The sequence below is a fragment of the Apis cerana genome, linkage group LG14 (genome assembly GCF_029169275.1).
Source record: "Apis cerana isolate GH-2021 linkage group LG14, AcerK_1.0, whole genome shotgun sequence".
Lineage (NCBI taxonomy): Eukaryota > Metazoa > Arthropoda > Insecta > Hymenoptera > Apidae > Apis > Apis cerana.
In genome coordinates this window covers 8,007,974-8,025,311 of record NC_083865.1, presented here as the reverse complement: position 1 = coordinate 8,025,311, position 17,338 = coordinate 8,007,974, and the positions used below count along the sequence as shown (strand labels likewise).

General features: G+C 42.0%; 1 protein-coding gene across 4 annotated transcripts in view; it reads right to left on the bottom strand.

Moving 5' to 3' along the window:
* LOC108000684 (ubiquitin carboxyl-terminal hydrolase 48) overlaps window positions 1-17,338 on the bottom strand; it is a 61,874-nt gene that overhangs the window by 40,388 nt on the left and 4,148 nt on the right. For all 4 annotated transcript variants that reach the window (XM_017061189.3, XM_062084527.1, XM_017061190.2 and 1 more), the window contains 2 exons: window positions 3,071-3,178; window positions 749-855 (listed from right to left, as the gene is read on the bottom strand). In XM_017061189.3, the coding sequence (XP_016916678.2) occupies window positions 749-855; window positions 3,071-3,178 (215 nt within the window). The remainder of the gene's footprint in view (window positions 1-748; window positions 856-3,070; window positions 3,179-17,338) is intronic.

Here is a 17,338-nt window from a genome sequence, read left to right as displayed (position 1 = left end):
ACCTCCACCAACCAGGAAATTGATACACCTCTATTGCGACACGAGCAACGATTCTTTTCGATTCGCGTTCTTCGTGATTCTTTTCTTTTCTTTCTGCTCTCGTGTCTTTGCGACCCGTCGCGGGAAGAGAAGAAAAATTCTCGAGGATTAATTTTTAGTAATAAATTGAGAGCGAGAGTCAACTCTATCGGACAACCTGGTATTCGTTAAGGAGAGAATAATAATAATAATAATTTTCGAGAGTGTGGATTTGTACGGGATAATAAAATTCTTCGAGGTTATCGAGAATTCAAATGCAGCGTCCGTCAGGAAAAAAGGAGAGTCGTCGCCTCTGAGGAGTGGACGCTGCAAGATATTAAGAAATTAATTAATTTTTCGATATCGAGTTGAGAGGGAAAAGTAAAACTTTTCTCGAGAATTTTATCTTTCCGATTTCCCTTCTCTGATTTTATTTACGAGCAATAAGAGGTCGTTATCCGATTAAGATCGGAACGCTTTCAACTTTCTATAAGGGAATACAATTTACTAGTTTCTTTTTTTTCCTTCTTCTTCATCAATATTATATCAATAGATCAAAGGTTAAAAAGCAGAACGATAAAACTACGTACACGAATTTCCTACTTCTATTTAAAGCATCGTGCGCCCAATCTCGTCGGATTATTTAATCGAAACTTGGAATCTATGAATTAGATCTGTAATCCCGATATTTTATATTTTTCGCGACTAATTTCAACTTGTTTGCACTCACTTGGCTCTGTTTGAAGATCGGAATTATTCTTTTTGATGATGATCGGATAATCGACGTCGTAAAACTGCATCAATTTCGCCCATTCCTCGGCCGTTACGATGGTAAACCTGCAACAAAATTTTCAACGCGTTATTACTCCTTTTATTATCGCCCATAATTTCTTCCACCATTATCTTCTACCTTATATATATATACCTTTTCAAAATTCGAAAATTCACCTTTCCCCTTCATCCTTCCAATTATGACACTTTTTCCTCCGGGAAAAATAATAGAAAAAGAATTTCTTGCCTCTCGATATTTAAATCCTAAAGGGCCAAAAAAAAGAAAAAAGCCCTCGCCGCAGCGTAAATCGAAGGACAATTCAGGGAAAAATGAGAGCAAGTCGCGTGTCCCGTAGCAATTATTTCCTCCGGCATTTTTTCCTTTTCTCCTTTTTTCCCCCTCCCCACCCCATTATTTTCGTTATTCATATTCAAACAATCTTCGATCGAGTTATTTATCCAACGGTATCCACCATCCAACACCGGTTCACAGAGAAAGGTTGATAAAATCAAACGAGCGTATATACGAGCGTGGCAGGGGCGTACTCGCAAGGTGGAATTCGCGATTTTCCGACAACGGTGTAGAATCCGTGATGCTTTTTGCCCCGTCTCCCTTAATTATACCGCAAATTAGAAATTTCTTGCCGCGCACCGGCTCCAGCTTTTTGCCCCGCAATTGTTCGCCCGATCCTGGCGTGGTTCCTGAACCTCGCGCTCAACCACCACGAGCCGGCATCTCGCCTTCCTATGATCGATAGCGCCTTTTCAAAAATCCCCCCAAGTCTATCTATCGATCCCTCGTTCAATTTCTACGGGGGGGTCACACGAGAGATCCGTAGAAAAAAGTTGGAAGGATCTGAAGGTCGATTTTTCGAAGGGACGCGAAGACGGAGATTTTTGAAAAGGACTTTTAAACACTGGAAAGTGGTTCCGTGGATTTTCGTCCGAGGATAAGGATCGAAGGATTCTGGGGAAGAAACCTATTGGAAGATTTCGATTGTTCCAAATTTCATATAAAATTTTAACAGCTGATATTTTTAAAAATTTCAATTTTCGAAAGTAAAAAAATTTCTAAAAAGTTCCACGAGGTTCAAATCGATTCAGCCGGATCGATTTCCTAGATGATTTCGAGAGCAAAGAGTTTCAAAGGGGGGGTTATCAACCAGATGATACGAGACGATGATGATTCTCCTCCCCCAGCCGATAATTAGTTGCGCGACATTAATTTCGATTCAACGCAATATGCCGCGCGGTCTCATTTGAATTTTCACGAGGCAAAAAACAACGCGGACGAGCTTGTCGTCTCTCCTCGTGTATTTGCCTAACGCCGGAATAATGGTGGACGCATCGAGGATGAGTCGGAGAAAAAGGGAGGGAATCGGAGAAATCCTCGTGGAGGAAAAAAAAAAAAAAAAATACAAGCCTCGAAACGAGACGCGATCACGATTATTGAATGCGATTTAATTTTTATCGTCAGATCGAATAACTTATATCGATTTCGTTACTTCTATCCAGCAGAGTTGGGCCTTGAACAAAAAGTTAAAAAGACTAGTTGAAAATCTCGGGTAAAGTTACGTTAATTACTCATTGAAAATTGCTAATTTATTATAGTCGATCCGTTTCTCGTACAATCATTTTTGGCATTGCAATTATTTCAGATCGTTTCGAACGACGAATTATCGAAATTTTCCCCATCACCGTATCCGTCCTTTCGATTCGAAGATTTCGAATTTCGAAGAAAAATAGGGAAGAAGGAGGAACACAGAGCGGAAGGTTTAGAATCAACTTAAATAAATATTGTTCCACCTGATAATCATAATCGAAGTACTCGACACTGGTTGAAAGGGGGTAAAGGAGGGAGGAAGGTTAAAATAAGGCGAAAGGTCGAAGATCGAGGGTTAAAATGATTTTTTAACGGTCTGCGGGATACAAGAGGGGGCGAGCACACAGAACGGACGACTCGAGTCGTCGGCTATCTTAGGCAGATAGTGGACAATGGTTTAGCATAATGGTCAGAGAGGGTGGATTGCCACGTTGGCCCCGGGGGCGTGTTGGTGACATTTTCGTGTATCCATCACGTCACGCGGAGGATGGGCAAATAAGAAAGTGGTGGCGAGGAGATCACGCACTCTCGCTTTATAATACAGTGGTTAAGGGTGAAAAAAAAAAAAATATTTCCCAGCAAACGTTTCACTCTTTCGAAAAAATTTTTAATTTAAACCTAGTCATTTTCAACCGTCTCTACTACTATTTACGGAAACAATAATTCAAAATTACTCACAGCTCGTTGTTAATGGAAGGCGAGTAGAGGAATCCTTTGTGTGGCTCGCAGAGAAGGGCACCATTTCGAATACCAACCGGTGGTGTCTTCGAGAACACTTCGGCATACCTGATTAACAAAAAATTCGTATTTAAGAAAAAAAGAAATTAACGCTAGGTTATAATAAGAGAAGCGATTTCCTAATTTCGTTCAACGGTTGAAAAAATTCAATATTTTCGCGCAAATTTCCGCGATCGATACGCCTCGTGACAAATCCTCGGGCGTATTAAAAATATATATTTCGAGGATTATTTTTTTACGAACACTGTCACCCAGTTAATCGTTTCGAATAATGCAACCTCGCCCGTGACACGTCTTTCGGCTCGTGGACCAGAAAGACGACGAGGAGGAACGCTTCCTTCGGGACATTCCCGGGGTGGAGATGTGTCGGGGGATTGGGGTTGTGCATCATTTTTCACATACCACGAGGGGGCGGACGTTTTTGCCGTCTCTCCCTACCCGTCCACCATCCAGATAATGCTCTTAAAGACAGATATCCCCCGCGAAACGAGCCAGGTACGGGCGATCGAGGTAAGAGTTTCGTGGAAAATCTAGCCTGGATATATTCCGAATGGAAGAGGAGAAGACGAATTTTTCATTTTTCATTTTACGAAAATTTCCGCGAATAAGAGGGATGAAGATAAATTTCACGTGCATATTTACATATAAAATTTTAAACAACACAATTTCGTTAAAATCGTATCACCTCACGGTGGAAATAATTAATCACGCGTTATGAAAATTCGTATGTAACAGTGACGAAAAATTGTATACATTCAAAGTTCAGGACTCGTGCAGAATCAGAATCCGTCCCTCCCGAGAATCATCCCCCTCTCCCCAACATTTCGAAACGAGGAATCATCTCCCTGGAAATCGATCGAATCGATTATCGAAAAAAAAAATCCACGAGTCAGAGGGTGAGAACATAGAAAAAGAAGTTTTGGAAAGCAGGAGCAGCTCGAGCTTGGAAACCGCGAGGAAGAGCAAATATCCGTTGTGTGGAGGATTTAAAAAAAAAAAAATGTCTCCCAGCCGGATACCCCCAAGCGAGTTTTCCAGAAGCGAATATGCGTATTAATTATGAGCCTTGTTCAAACAGTCGAACAGAGGGATGCAAAGGGGGTGAGGGGAAAATTGGTCACCCTTATTACAGTCGAACCATCACCACTCTTTCTCTCTCTCGCTCTGTTTCTCCGCGTCTCGTTCTTCCTTCTCTTCCTCTCCTCTCCCAGACGCGCTTCCTCTCTCTCTCTCTCTCTTTCTCTCATTTTTTTTTATTTCTCATTCGAGGCTTTGTTTAACTTCTGTCGCGGAATTTTTCCGGTCCACAGCGATTATTACTCCCAGGAGATGGAAGAGGAAAACAGGAGTCGAGAACTCCTGTGGTGCAAGGGGGTGGTTACGGCCACTACAAGGGGAGAGAAACGATTCGAGGAAATCGTTTGGAAATTCCTCGATAATTCGGTCGGCAGAGCACTTTATGCGATCTTCTGGCGCTTTTTTCCTTCTCTCGCTCAAGGGAAGTTTTCGTTAAATGCAACCCTTTCACCCCTCTTATCTTCAATAAAAATTCAGAATGGACGGGTCTAATTTTCAGATCAGATAGAAAAAATGAAATTTCGCGAGATCCTTTTCCTTCTCAACGATTAAAATTTCAAGAAATCCCGATCTCTGAAATTTTTTCATCGTATAGGATCGCTTTCGATTTTGCCCAAGGAATATCTAAAAATATTCTATAAACCGAGCTTATACAATTTCTCCTGATTGGTATGCAGGATATGACGATATCCTGGAATAAAAAAAAATGCATAATATCTGCAATACGCATCTATCCAAAGACGAGCACTTCGAGGTTCGATAAACCATCACGATCAAGATTTCTCTCTCTCTCTCTCGATGGAAAAATAAGCTACGATCGTCAAAGGAAAAGCGATTTACCATGCCGCAACCGGAAGGTTTAATACGGTTGGGAGCATGAAATTGAAATCGTTCTATGTCGTTGCGCAGAGTGCAAAGAACATCCTTTCCAAGGTGTTGTTTTCTCTAATGGAGAAAGAGAGAGAGAGGAGTGATATCTGTCCGTTGATTAAAGTGTTCCAGAGGGGATCGCGTTGTCTCCAGACTCATTCGTGCATAGAGCAGGATATTACGCACCGGTACCGAATAATGATATCTCGACCGCAGTGATCACGTAAACCGCAATGATCACGAGGATATCCGAGACGTATCGACGTCTCGTCTGGTATGCGGATCATTCGCATGTTGAAAGTAATCGAGTGCTTCGTTTTAATCGGATGGTATTTAACTTGCTTGCTTAAAAAAATTAAACTTCTGCATTTTAAGGAACAGGAGCATGAAGATCGGGTTACGTTGGAAAGTCACAAGTTTGGAGGAAGTACATCAACGATCTTTCGGGGATGGGATGGGAAAGAGTGAAGGAAGGATGAATAACAAAGTTTTTTTTTTTTCTTTCCCTCGATTCACGCGTATTTCTTGATACAGCGATCTTTTCATTAGCAACGTCAAAAGTGACACGGTTCGAAGAAGAATCGCCCTCGAAGGGCGAGTACAATGCCGTTCCTTCCCTGCCGACATCCCTTTGAATGTGGGCGATGGTTCGATATTAGCTGGAGCAAACCGCTTTCGACGAGGAGGACACGATTATTCGACCGAAACAGGGGTGAATCCTCTCCGTTTCACTCATCCCGACACCCCTACCCCTAACCTTCCTTCCTAACTTTTCTTCCTTCACCCTCTCTCTCTTCTTCCTCTATTTTCATTTCCTCGAAAGTTTTTCTTCTTTTTCTTCTTTTCCTATTTCACGTCGATTCTTTCGTGCTCGCAAAATATTTGGATAAATTCTGGAAATTCTCAAAGTATGATCAAAATTTACTCCGTATCTCCTTTTTCTTCTACTTTAGTCTCGAGGTTTTTTCCAAATTTCCTCCCTTTTCCTTCGCTTTTCATCTCGTATCGATTCTTTGCACTCGCAAAATTTGGATAAATGACCACTCAAAATAATAAAATTTTTCGAGATACCTCCACCTTCCTATTTCTTCTCTCTTCTATTCTCGCATGGTTGCCTGTCCTGGCAAAAATTTGAATAAATTCTCCGCCCAAACCCGCAGATTCGAGCATCTCGCAATTCCACGACCGGGCAAAAACGTAACGAACCAAATCAGCCTACTTTAATCGAATCTCGATGTCTCGGGGCAAAGAAGTTGCTTCTAATTCCAGAGGAATCCTCCTCTTTCCGCGCCGAACGTCAAACTTTCTCGGCTGAACCGCGTGGCTCTCTTTCTCGTTCCTCTTTTTCCCCGTCTCCCGCCGTTTCGTTACTTTCGAATCGATTCTCCTTTTTCTCCACCCAGATAGCCAAGGTCCTTCTTCTTCCATTTTATCCCGTATTCGTCCCGTTGCCCCTGCCCATTGATTGGCCGCCCGTATATACACCGATTTCTTGCCGATCTCTTCTCCTTTCAGCAGAAATAAATCTTGTGTTTTCGCGTATAAGCGGCCTTTTAATATCACCGAAGCCTTGATTTACCGCCACGAGGAGAGGCCATGCATCCTCCCTCTCCCTTTCTCTCTCTCTCCCTCTCTCCACCCCTCCACCATCCCCGTGACATTTGTCTTCCGGCGTGGAAGAAGGGAACCCACGACTGTCCCCAGGTTTTCCCTGATTTACCGCTCCCTCCCCGACGCGGTATTTGACTAAACGCCGGGATCTCTTCTCGCGATGCAACAGAGAATCGGGAGGACACTTCCGGTTCCCGCGCATTTCTTCGATTCCGAGTTGATGTTGGAAGGAGAGAAGGAAGGAAGGTTCGAATAAATCTCGAGATTTTTTTGGAAAGAGAAGGTGAACCATATCGAAGGAAATGGATGAAAGTAATTTGTTTACGAGCAACAACGATGACTAAACGATCGAGATTAACAAAGCGAATTTATATAAGGGTAGGGGGGAGAATTCCTCCTTCGATATTTTCGTCCAGAATATTCTTCGCAGAATTCTCCACTGCGTTTATGGTCCGCATAAACGTCCGCTACTTCCGTGTCGTTTCTCCCAATCATCCGAGGCATCTATTGCATTCTTAGTAATTTTACTGGTACTTTTTCAATCGAATTTTATACAATAATCTTTATTAATAGATTATTATGTCTCGACGGGATAAGAAAAATATTAGATATTTATCGTCAATATCTAGAAATATCCAATAATAATACTCTATTCTAAAGGGATCTCGACTTCTTCTTTCCTCTCTAAACATCTCACCTCGACACGAGCCGCCTAAACACGGGCTTACAATCCGGCGAAAGAAACGTATCTTTGCGCAGAGTGGAAAAACTAGTCGCACTCGAACCGTCTCCTAACCGACCCTAACAAACAAACTTGCCCACAAATGCAGAAACCTCTTCGTCGATACGAAATAATAAGTAAAAATAAATAAATAAATAAATTTAAAAAAACGAAGGAAGAGGATAGAAACCACCAGAGCCACTCTCCTCCTACCGCTGTAATAACGCGATAATAATTTATATATAACGTAACAATCGAGTGGGGTAACAGGGGAGGATGATCCTCCTCCTCCTCCTGGTCCGGTTACGGCGCAGCTTCTGAGGCCGGGTGCATCGAAGCGTTGCGATCATTACGAGTGGAGAGGACGGGTAGAGGGACAGAGCGAAAAGGGGAATATCGTACGTGGCCGTGGTCCACCACCGGTGTCCACCACCAGGCGGTGGAAAAAGGAATGGCAGACGAGGATGGAGGGAGAAAAACAATGTTGCGGGACATAGAGAAAATAAGAAGGAGAGGGGGCTCGTGGGATGATGAGAAACGAGAGAGAGAAGGGTATGGAGGAGTATAAACGACCAGTTGCATCAACGGGAGCGAATTTAAAAGCGGTCACAGGAGTCCTTCGTAAATGGAGGTGTAAGGATAAAACTGTAAATCATCCGGCTCGTTATCCCGAACCCAAAAGCGATCCGTGCCTCTTTTCTCCTCCTCCTCCTCCGCCGCTTCACTCACGTTTTCTTCTCCAGCTCGAGTGATGATACTTTTAAGCGTGGCGATGCAGTCCTGAAATGTCTTCAGGATTGGGAATTTTTAACGAGTTTGGAAGATCTTGTAAATAGAAATATCAGTTTGAAAATGCGAGAGAAAAATTTATGTTTTCTCACCCAACGCCTTGCGAGCCGGTGTCTACTTTTCAGCTTCGCTGGTTTCATCGATCGCGAGCGTCAAGGCGAGCCTATTTAACGAAGGTCGCGCAGCGTTGCCTCGAATCGGCTCGAGGCCTCGGCTAGAAAGGTTCTCGCTTCAATTTTTTCCCATTTGATCATAATTGATCGCGATCGATCGATTTTTCTCGGCTCCCGTCGCTTTTTAAACGCGTTTTTCCCCGACCACCTCTCGAAAAACCGCGGTTCTTCTTCGAGCCGAGCGCGAGGAATCCCGCGGCTTCTTCATCCACCTCGCCAATAACTCGTGGAATGCGGGTTGACTGTAATTCTCGACCGATTATTGCCTCCCGTACCGTTAACGAAGCCTCGTTACGAGCCAACTTTGTGAATACCTCGAGGAAGGAGGAAGCGCGCTTTTTCGAGCAACGAACGCGCCGTGAACTTGGTTGGAATGCCCACTGCGTTAAATCATAATAAAACGCGGCCTGGCATAGGTTCCACACACAGGGTTTGCATCGAATTTCCTATTCCACCTTTCATGTAGCTACGCGGCCAACGATCCCTCGACAAGAGTTACGCAAAAGTCTATTCTTCTAACTTTGATTTTTCTCTCTGTAACAATTTATCGAATTTAATATATATACTCAAATATCAGCATAATCTTAAGAACAAGGGAAATGGAATTATTCGTTCTCAAAAATCTAAATTGTTAAACCCTGATTATTCTCTGTAACAATTTGCTTGTTACCGAATCTCACCACAATCTTAAGAACTTGGAACAATTTCCAAGACCGGAATTGGAATAATTCGCGAGATTTCCAACGAGCCGAGTCCCGCAGAAGCGCCGCTCGAGCAAATATCGAGGCCTCCTAAAACAACAGAAATCTTATCACGAACCGAATGGGAGGAGGAAAAACGCAAACCGCACGTTCCGCATAGGATTTCACAACTTCCTGGCCAGAAGCTGCAAGAAGGCGGTATCCGGGCGGACTCGTCGTCGTCGATGAACCGCTGTCATCGGGCGGAAAGCCGGCAGGTACGCGCTAGAATAACGAAAGCTAATTATGCGTTCCGCTCGAAAAAGAGGGAGGGGACGTTCGCAAAAAGCATCGATAATCGACATCCTGCCGCGGTCAACTACGGTAACAGACCGGCGTAAATTTAGTCCCGGGTCCCTCCTTATCCGAACGTTACCTTCGTCGCGACCGAGACCCCTCCCCTCCCCCCTCTCTCTCCCTCAGCAAACAAGAAGATCGGCCGGCAGAGTTTTGCCGCGGTAAAAACGAAATCCGTGGACGATGGTTCGACGATCACGGTATGCAGCCGCCCAGGACCGTGATCCTGGAAGAGGGAAGGGGGAGAGGGAGCGAGGAGGGCGGCTCGAAAATCGAGACGATAACCCCCCTCCTCCCGGTTCGAAAGCAACACCCTCTCTCTTTCTTCAAACGTTCGAGGAATCTTAAAAGATGTGTGCGAGAAGAATCTTTTTATCCTCTGCCTTCGAGAACGTCTCGGGGACGAGATGTGTTCTTTCGTTTCTTTTCTTTTCTCTTTCTCTCGTCGTCTTTTTTCTTTTATTTTTTCTTCTTCCTTCCTTTTTTTTTGGAATATTTTTGGACGAAGTAACCTAAGAATTTTCGTATCGCTCCCTTTTCTTCCTTCTTCTTTTTAGGAAACGAAGATGAACGACAACAAAGTGATATTTTCCATCGTTCGGACATTCGGATTACAGTTCACGGAAGTAGTCGGGACTGGGCAGGAGGATAAGTTGAGAAAACGTCACAGTGGTCGGATAATCGGCAGGAATGATTCCGTGCAAAATAACCATCGGTAACCACCGACCGACCACAAAGGGTGATTCTCCTCTCCTGGTATCGAATATTCGCTCGTGGAGCAAACAACGCTCGCTCCTCGATAACGCGCGACTCCGTTTCGAACATTTCCTTAGAGAGAAAAAAAAAGAAAATCTTGATTCTTCGTCTCGAACGAATCGAAGCAAAAGTCTTATACTTCAAAAATTGAGAACGACTCGAGCTTTGGAAAAACCACCAAACCGTTAAGCAGCAAAAGTTTTCGCCGACGTTGAACAACAGGATTCGAGAGAGAGAGAGGGAAAAAATGGGTGGAGAACAATCAGGGAATGGAGATAAATATCGCATGCAGCCGTTTCTCGAAACGAGGTTGCAGCGAGAAAGAGAGAGAGGGGCAGGGAGCGGCGAATCGTTGCACCGCCTGCGCCCCGTTTTTGCTCGATTTCTCAAAACCGATCGAGCGTTCCCGATCAAGGGAGCAACACGCGTAGCTTGCACGCCAGGCGTGACCATCGGCTACCGCGATACACCACGAAAAACGTCAGCCGGCCGGCCATGCTCAGTCGCCCACCGTCTATTTACATTGGCACCGTTGCGGGGAAATGATCGACCCTCGATCGAACGTGCCTTCCATCCACCGCGACGCGAAAATCGAACCGATGAACGGGTAATCTCGCGGCTCTCTCCATCCTTTCCATAAGTCGATCACGCGCTCCGAATCATTGCCGATACGCACCCATACACAGTTGGAACAAAGTAGAAAGAGGAGTGGTATGAAACGAAAAGTAACTCGAGATCTCGCTAAATCGATTTCTCTATCGTGAAACTGGACTGGGTTGGATATACAGGAACGGGGTTGAAAGGGAGGAAAATTTTTGAAAGAAAAAATGGTAATATCGCACCTTTCGTGAGATAGGAAATCTGTTTTGCGTCTTAGCACGGATGGGACAAAATTGAAAGAGAAGGTTTGTACGAAAATTTTTGGAAAAAATAAGCAAGTCGAAACATCGACGAAAGAAACGATATATTTGAAGATCAACTTCTCTTTTATGCTATATTTTCTATACGGTTTCTAAAGAGCCTGCGATTTCGTTAGAAATAAATGGACGAAAAATTGAATCATCGACAGATAAAAGAATAGATAATAAATTCGTATATCCAAGTTCAAAAACCCTTTCCATCCTTTTTCCATCTTTCCATCTTCGATAAACGAAATGTATACATATAATAATCGTATAATTGAATCAAAATAATCAAATACCCATTAGCATGATTTCGAAGAGGGCGGGCCATAAATTCGGCCAAGTTTGGCGCTAACGATCGCCGCTTTGAAACACAAATGCACGCGCACGTACATAAGGAATTCTTCCGGAATCGGGATGTATCTCCCTCGCCCCGTCTCTTTTTCTCCTTCTGCCTCTTCCCCCTCTCCCTCCTCCTTCCCCACTGGGGGTGGCCAGTGTCTCGGGGGCGGTCATATATCATCCACCCCCGGGGGTGGCTACTGGGGGTGGTGGCAAAAAATCTTGCCGAGCAAAAACTATCATCAGTGCTCGGGCGAAGCGAGCTCTCCTCTCTCTCTCTCTTTCTCTCCTTCTTCTTCTTCTCCTTCTCCTCTCCATCTCTTCGCCTCGCTACTTTTCTACGTTTCCCGGCTCTTTCATCGGTTCCACGGGGGGCAGGAAGAAGAGAGAAACGTCTCTCCAACCCGAGTTCATTAGGTTTTCAGGGTTTGCTCTTGGCAGCGTTTAATGAGAAGAAAGATAAAACGTGTCCTCCACCCTCGTTCGCAAGAATTCCCTGTGAAATCTTTCGAAACTGGCCTCGAGTTTCGATCAATAAGAATCGGGTATTTTCTTCCGATTTTTCGAGAAGAAGAATTCAGGTGAGAAGAAGCTTCTTCAAATTTTAGTTCGATCTTGACTCGATTTGGACGAGATTATGGCAAGTCTGTTCGTTGAAAATCTTCCTCCTTGCGAGAAATATTTATCCCCTTGGCGAGGAGGGGAGTCTAGTTGATCCGTTTCCGTTCAAGAAATCCGTCCAACTCGTTTCCATCGATGAATTATCGTTCGATATTCGTTTATTACGTCGTTCCACGGCAGCTACCGATTCATCCTGGAGGAGAAGGAGGAGGAGAGGGTGAAGCTCTATCCCAGACTACTCTCACCGGTAATTGACATCCACGATTTTATGAAGCTACTCTTAACTTAACGTGAAAATACGCGTTCCAATCCATTACTCGTTACTTGGATCGAATTTAATCGAAACGGTTCTTCCTCCCCCTCTTTTTCTCTCTTCCCTCTTCAAGAAAGAGAGAAAAAGAGACGACAATAATTCTCTTCGACAAATTAGAAAATAACCGATGTTTAAGTTTATCTGTTCACGTTTCAGGAAGAAAGAAAGGATGGCGAAAAGGAGGAAAAAAGAAAGGAGATGGAAAGTGTCGAGTGGCTCCAAGGAAGGGAGGAGAAGGGGGTTGTTGCTTCGTTGCTCCACGCTGAAGGTCGCAGAAGGCCTCCTGCAATGAATCAACTTATTTAAGGGTAGTTGGATTTCGCGACTCGATGCACGACGACTACCAACCCCATCGAGCCCCCTCCCCCTCCCTCCATGTCCCTTCTTCTTCAGCACGCAGCACGCCTCGTCGAATGATTTATAGTTTTCCTTCCGTGGCCACCCTCCCCCTCCAACCCTCCCTGCAAACGGCACCCCTCTGCCAAATATACGCAAAATAGTCGGAATTTGTTCGGCACCACCCTGGCTGAAGTTAAATCTCGATGTAGACACGAGGAGTGCTCGATTTCGAAGAGGAGGATATATCGAAAGAGGAGGGTAAACAGGAAATTATTGAAAATTTTGATAAATTCGCTTCGAGAAAAATTTCTTTCACGGAGAAGAGATTCGAACAAGATCGATACGCGTTGAAAATTATTTCTATCTTTCATCTAAATCGAGGAAGAACTTTTATCTCGAGATGAAATTAGACGGAAAACCGTTTAACTCGAGGACAACTCTGAATGATCTTTCGCCAATTCTTTTCGAATCCAAGGAAAATTTTCTTCAAAAGGTACGAATGTTAACGAGACTCGTGAAGAATTTTCTCCTAATCCAAACGACTTGAAGAATCCGAATCGAGATCGACGTGGCGGAAATGGCAAACGTCGAACCCTCGCCTCCCCTCTTAGGAGCAGAAAGTGAGCAGAAAACGGGGGGGAGAACGGTGGGGATAATTAGTCATTTATGAGACCGTAAGTGGGAATCGGCCTCGCTCTCGCAAAAGGGACAACGATGCAAAGGGACGAGCGTGGTGGCGTTATCTCGGAATTATTAATCATATCGTAACGCGCCGATGAGGAGAGAGAGGCGAGAGCGAGAGGAGAAGGGAAGGAGCGACTCCATGGACTTATCTGACACCTTAATCAATTCCAAGTTATTAATTACGGACCCTGCCCTCTCCTCCATCCAAGACCATAGGCAACACGCTTCAGAAAGCCACCGTGGACCATTGTCTGAGGCTTACAATGCAGTGTCAACACGATCAGAGCCACGCTTTCGCCCCGATCATCATTAATAATTATTTAACGGAGCTCGAGTCTCTCTCGAGACTTCTTCTCGCTATCGTTCGTTTTCAAGATGTCTCAAATCGTTCTTTACAATCATACTTTATTTCTTCGTGTTACAATCGATTCCCTTCTTCGTTCGATCGTGAGAATCCATCCCTGTTTCTTACGTGCGAATCTAATTGTTTTCGAAAACATTTCGATCGTTAAAATCGAAGCTCGTGAAAGAAATTGTTCCGAAAAGTGGAAAATTTCAACGATGATCCCAAGCCAATCGAGACAATTTCCGTGAAGAAATAATATTTCAACAAGCTTTACACGCTTAGCAGGACTCATCCCGTCGCGATGCATCGCGAGAAAGTTTAATGACGCCTGAAAGCAATGGAGAGAGGAGCCCTCTTTCTCGATAGAAGTTGAGCGATCGTCTATGCAAATACCTAATCCTTTCGCAGATCCATCCAGGTGACGTTGACGGATTGGCGGAGGACTTTGTTCGGAGGCGAGTCGAACAGATTGCAATCCGCGACACCATTTGTTTTCCCCGAGAGCCGCTTTCACGAAGACTCGTCGAAATCGATTAAATTCGGCCCCTCTCCTTAATTGCTAATAAAATGAAACGAATACATCCGGACGGTGTATCCTTTCGCGCTTATCTTCCATCAAATCAAAGATACCAAAGATTCGATACGCGCGATTAGAAGAATCAGAGAAATTATTCTCATCGGTAAAACAATGGAATCGATGTGGAAAATTTAGTTCCATGCAACAACAAAGTTTGAAGTCTCGTCTCGATTCTTTCTTAATCGTTCCTTTTTCTTTTTTTAATCTTGGAAAACTGGGAGAGACTTGTGATAGTCGCGCGAGAGGGATTGCAAATTTTCATGCGCAAACTTTCGCGTGAATCCACGGAAACTCGATAATTAGCAGAAAAAAAGGAGAGGGGAGTCTGAAGGATTAATCATCGAGAAAAGACAATGGTGGTCCGTAAAAATATTTTTCCCTTCCTCGTGGTATCTACGATGAATCGGGAGCAACATTTTCGTCCGTGGTATGCCCGAGTAAAATTCTGCCGGCATTCTTCGAATTGTTGTCATCGTTTCCATCTTTTTTTCTTTTCACAGAAGAATAACGTGGAATTAAACCGATATTCTAATTAAAATTTCGCGAAAATTTGGTTTCCGTTTTCTTTCCATACGAGAAATGTACATTCTCGAAATGTGCACGTGTTGTATCCTTGAAATATTCCCGAGATTTTATTTGCCGATTCGAAAAAATCGAAGAGAAGGGGAATCGAGAGGCTATTCAATAATCAAGCCTTATTAAAATTTAATCGCATCGATAATCGCGCTGCGATCCTTTTTTATAAGCGGTTAATTAGCCCTCGTCTCTTGTGCTATTTTAAATACACGGAAAAGAGGAGGGACGGCCACTTGTTCCTCGTTTTCACACCCCTTTTCGCCTGTACCGAAATCAAGCGTGACATGACACACGTTGTAATCCGCGCAAAGGGTTGATCCCAGTTTAGCCGGCTGTCCGTAAACCCGGTGGAACCCGGTGGACTTAAGCCCAGGCAAATTTGAATCCGTCAATCTTGAGCATCCGAGAGAAAGCATACGTGTAATCATCCCAGGCGAGTGTAACGCCCGTCCAAACATTAAAAGCTTTTTTTCTCTCTCTCTTTCTCTCTCCATCGGTGTCAGGAAAGATTTAACCCCAATTTTGGAACAGACTTAATTTCATCCTGACCAAAAGTGACACTTTGACCGAACAATTCGAGAGAATTATTTTACGTTACATGAACAAGGAAATTTTCTTTCGAGAAAAATCTAAATTATACGAAAATGAGGCGAAGCAGAATTTAAATACTACTTTTGAAGAGCCCTTCTAGAAGTTAATATCCATCTCATTACTTATCATTTCTTATTCTAGGATGGGAGGAATAGTTTGGTGAACAAAGTATCACGATGAAAAGCAAACAAGAGTAAATTTATAAATTAGAGATTTGAGATTTTAACCTTTCACCTTTCTGATCAAAATTACGTTCTTTTCAGGAGTATCAAATGGAATCATTTGCCAATACTTGCTTTTATCTTCATCGGCAAAATTAATAACACACTGATAATAAATGTCTTATACCCATGATATGATTCTATACCCATGTTATAATTATTTTATAAGAGATTTAAATTGAAAATTTATGTAAACAAATTTACTGTACGAACAATGAAAATTATATCGAGAATCGAAAATGATAAATCGTTCGTGCAAATGCAATAGAATATGCAATAATTAATACACGAAACCTAAATCTAGCTTAAGGGAATATCGTTCGAATATCGTTACCAAAAATGAGCCAGAAAAGGAAAAGAAAAAGACGAAATTGCTCGATGGCCGATGAACATCGAATAAGGCGAAAGGTATTAAGACAGTAGGGAGAGTTTCCTCAAGGCTGATGTATCATTTGGCGGCGAGTCGTTAGGCGGTTTCAATTAGTTTTCCACGTTGCTCTCCTGGCCCACCATCCACACATAGGGTATGAGGGAAGAAGCAGCACAGCCCTTAATCGTACAGTCCAGTTTTTTCTCATAATTAGGAAAAGCTCGTTAATGCGTCCCCTACTATCTCTTTTCACCCTCTTTCTTTCTCCTTTGTCTGTTCCCTTCAATGGTTCTCTATCATGTTGTAAAGTATATACTTGGATCTTCTTGATTTGAAATGATACAAAATTAAAAAGATTTTCTTCAAATATGATTTTGAGAAAAAAATATAAGTTTGAATACTAATTTCATGTTGGATTCCGATTGTTGAGATTAATTAAAAATACGTTCTAATTTTTATTTTTTAATTCAATCTTTTATATCTAATTTTTATATTTGCTTGTAACAAAAAGAAACGATAAAGATGTTATTGCTATACTCAAATTTGTGGAAAACATGTGAAATGTATTTTTGTGGAATTTATTTTTTGCTAGTAATAATGAAAATTTTGATCTTTAAGTGAAAAATTTTTAGTTAATTATTAATGTTTTTTTACATGCTATATAATTTATAAAAAATATCTACACACAAAATACAAATGTATCTAATTTCAAATATATATATATGTATGCATACATGTATGCATATGTGCATACATATATATATATTTATTTATTTTTATTGCATAAAAATTTTAGTCGCAAATGATAAAAATTATTTTAAAAGAGTAAAATAATACGTACCAATTTAAATTATAAAAGATGTTAATATTCTTAATCAAATATAAAATTCTTGATAGAAATTACGAAATATCAATTCGCACTTTTAAAATTACTCATAAAATATAATATAATATAAAATTTCTCATTAAAAATTAATAAAAAAATATGATTACAAAATAAAAGCAACAATAAATAAATAATATTTGCAATCATATTAAATAATTTATTAATAAAATTAAAAATAAAAAAATTATAAGAATATCTTTTTAGAATACTTAAACACTACTAGTACCATCTGCAGGCGTTTTATTGAAATAATTCAATGTGTAATTTGGCGGAAATTTTAAATTTTAAAAAATTTTTAATAGATATTTTAATGAAATTTTATTATCTATTACTTATGAATATAATTATTAAAAATAAATAGAAATAAATTATTTTAGAAATAAATTATTTCTATTTATTTTTACTA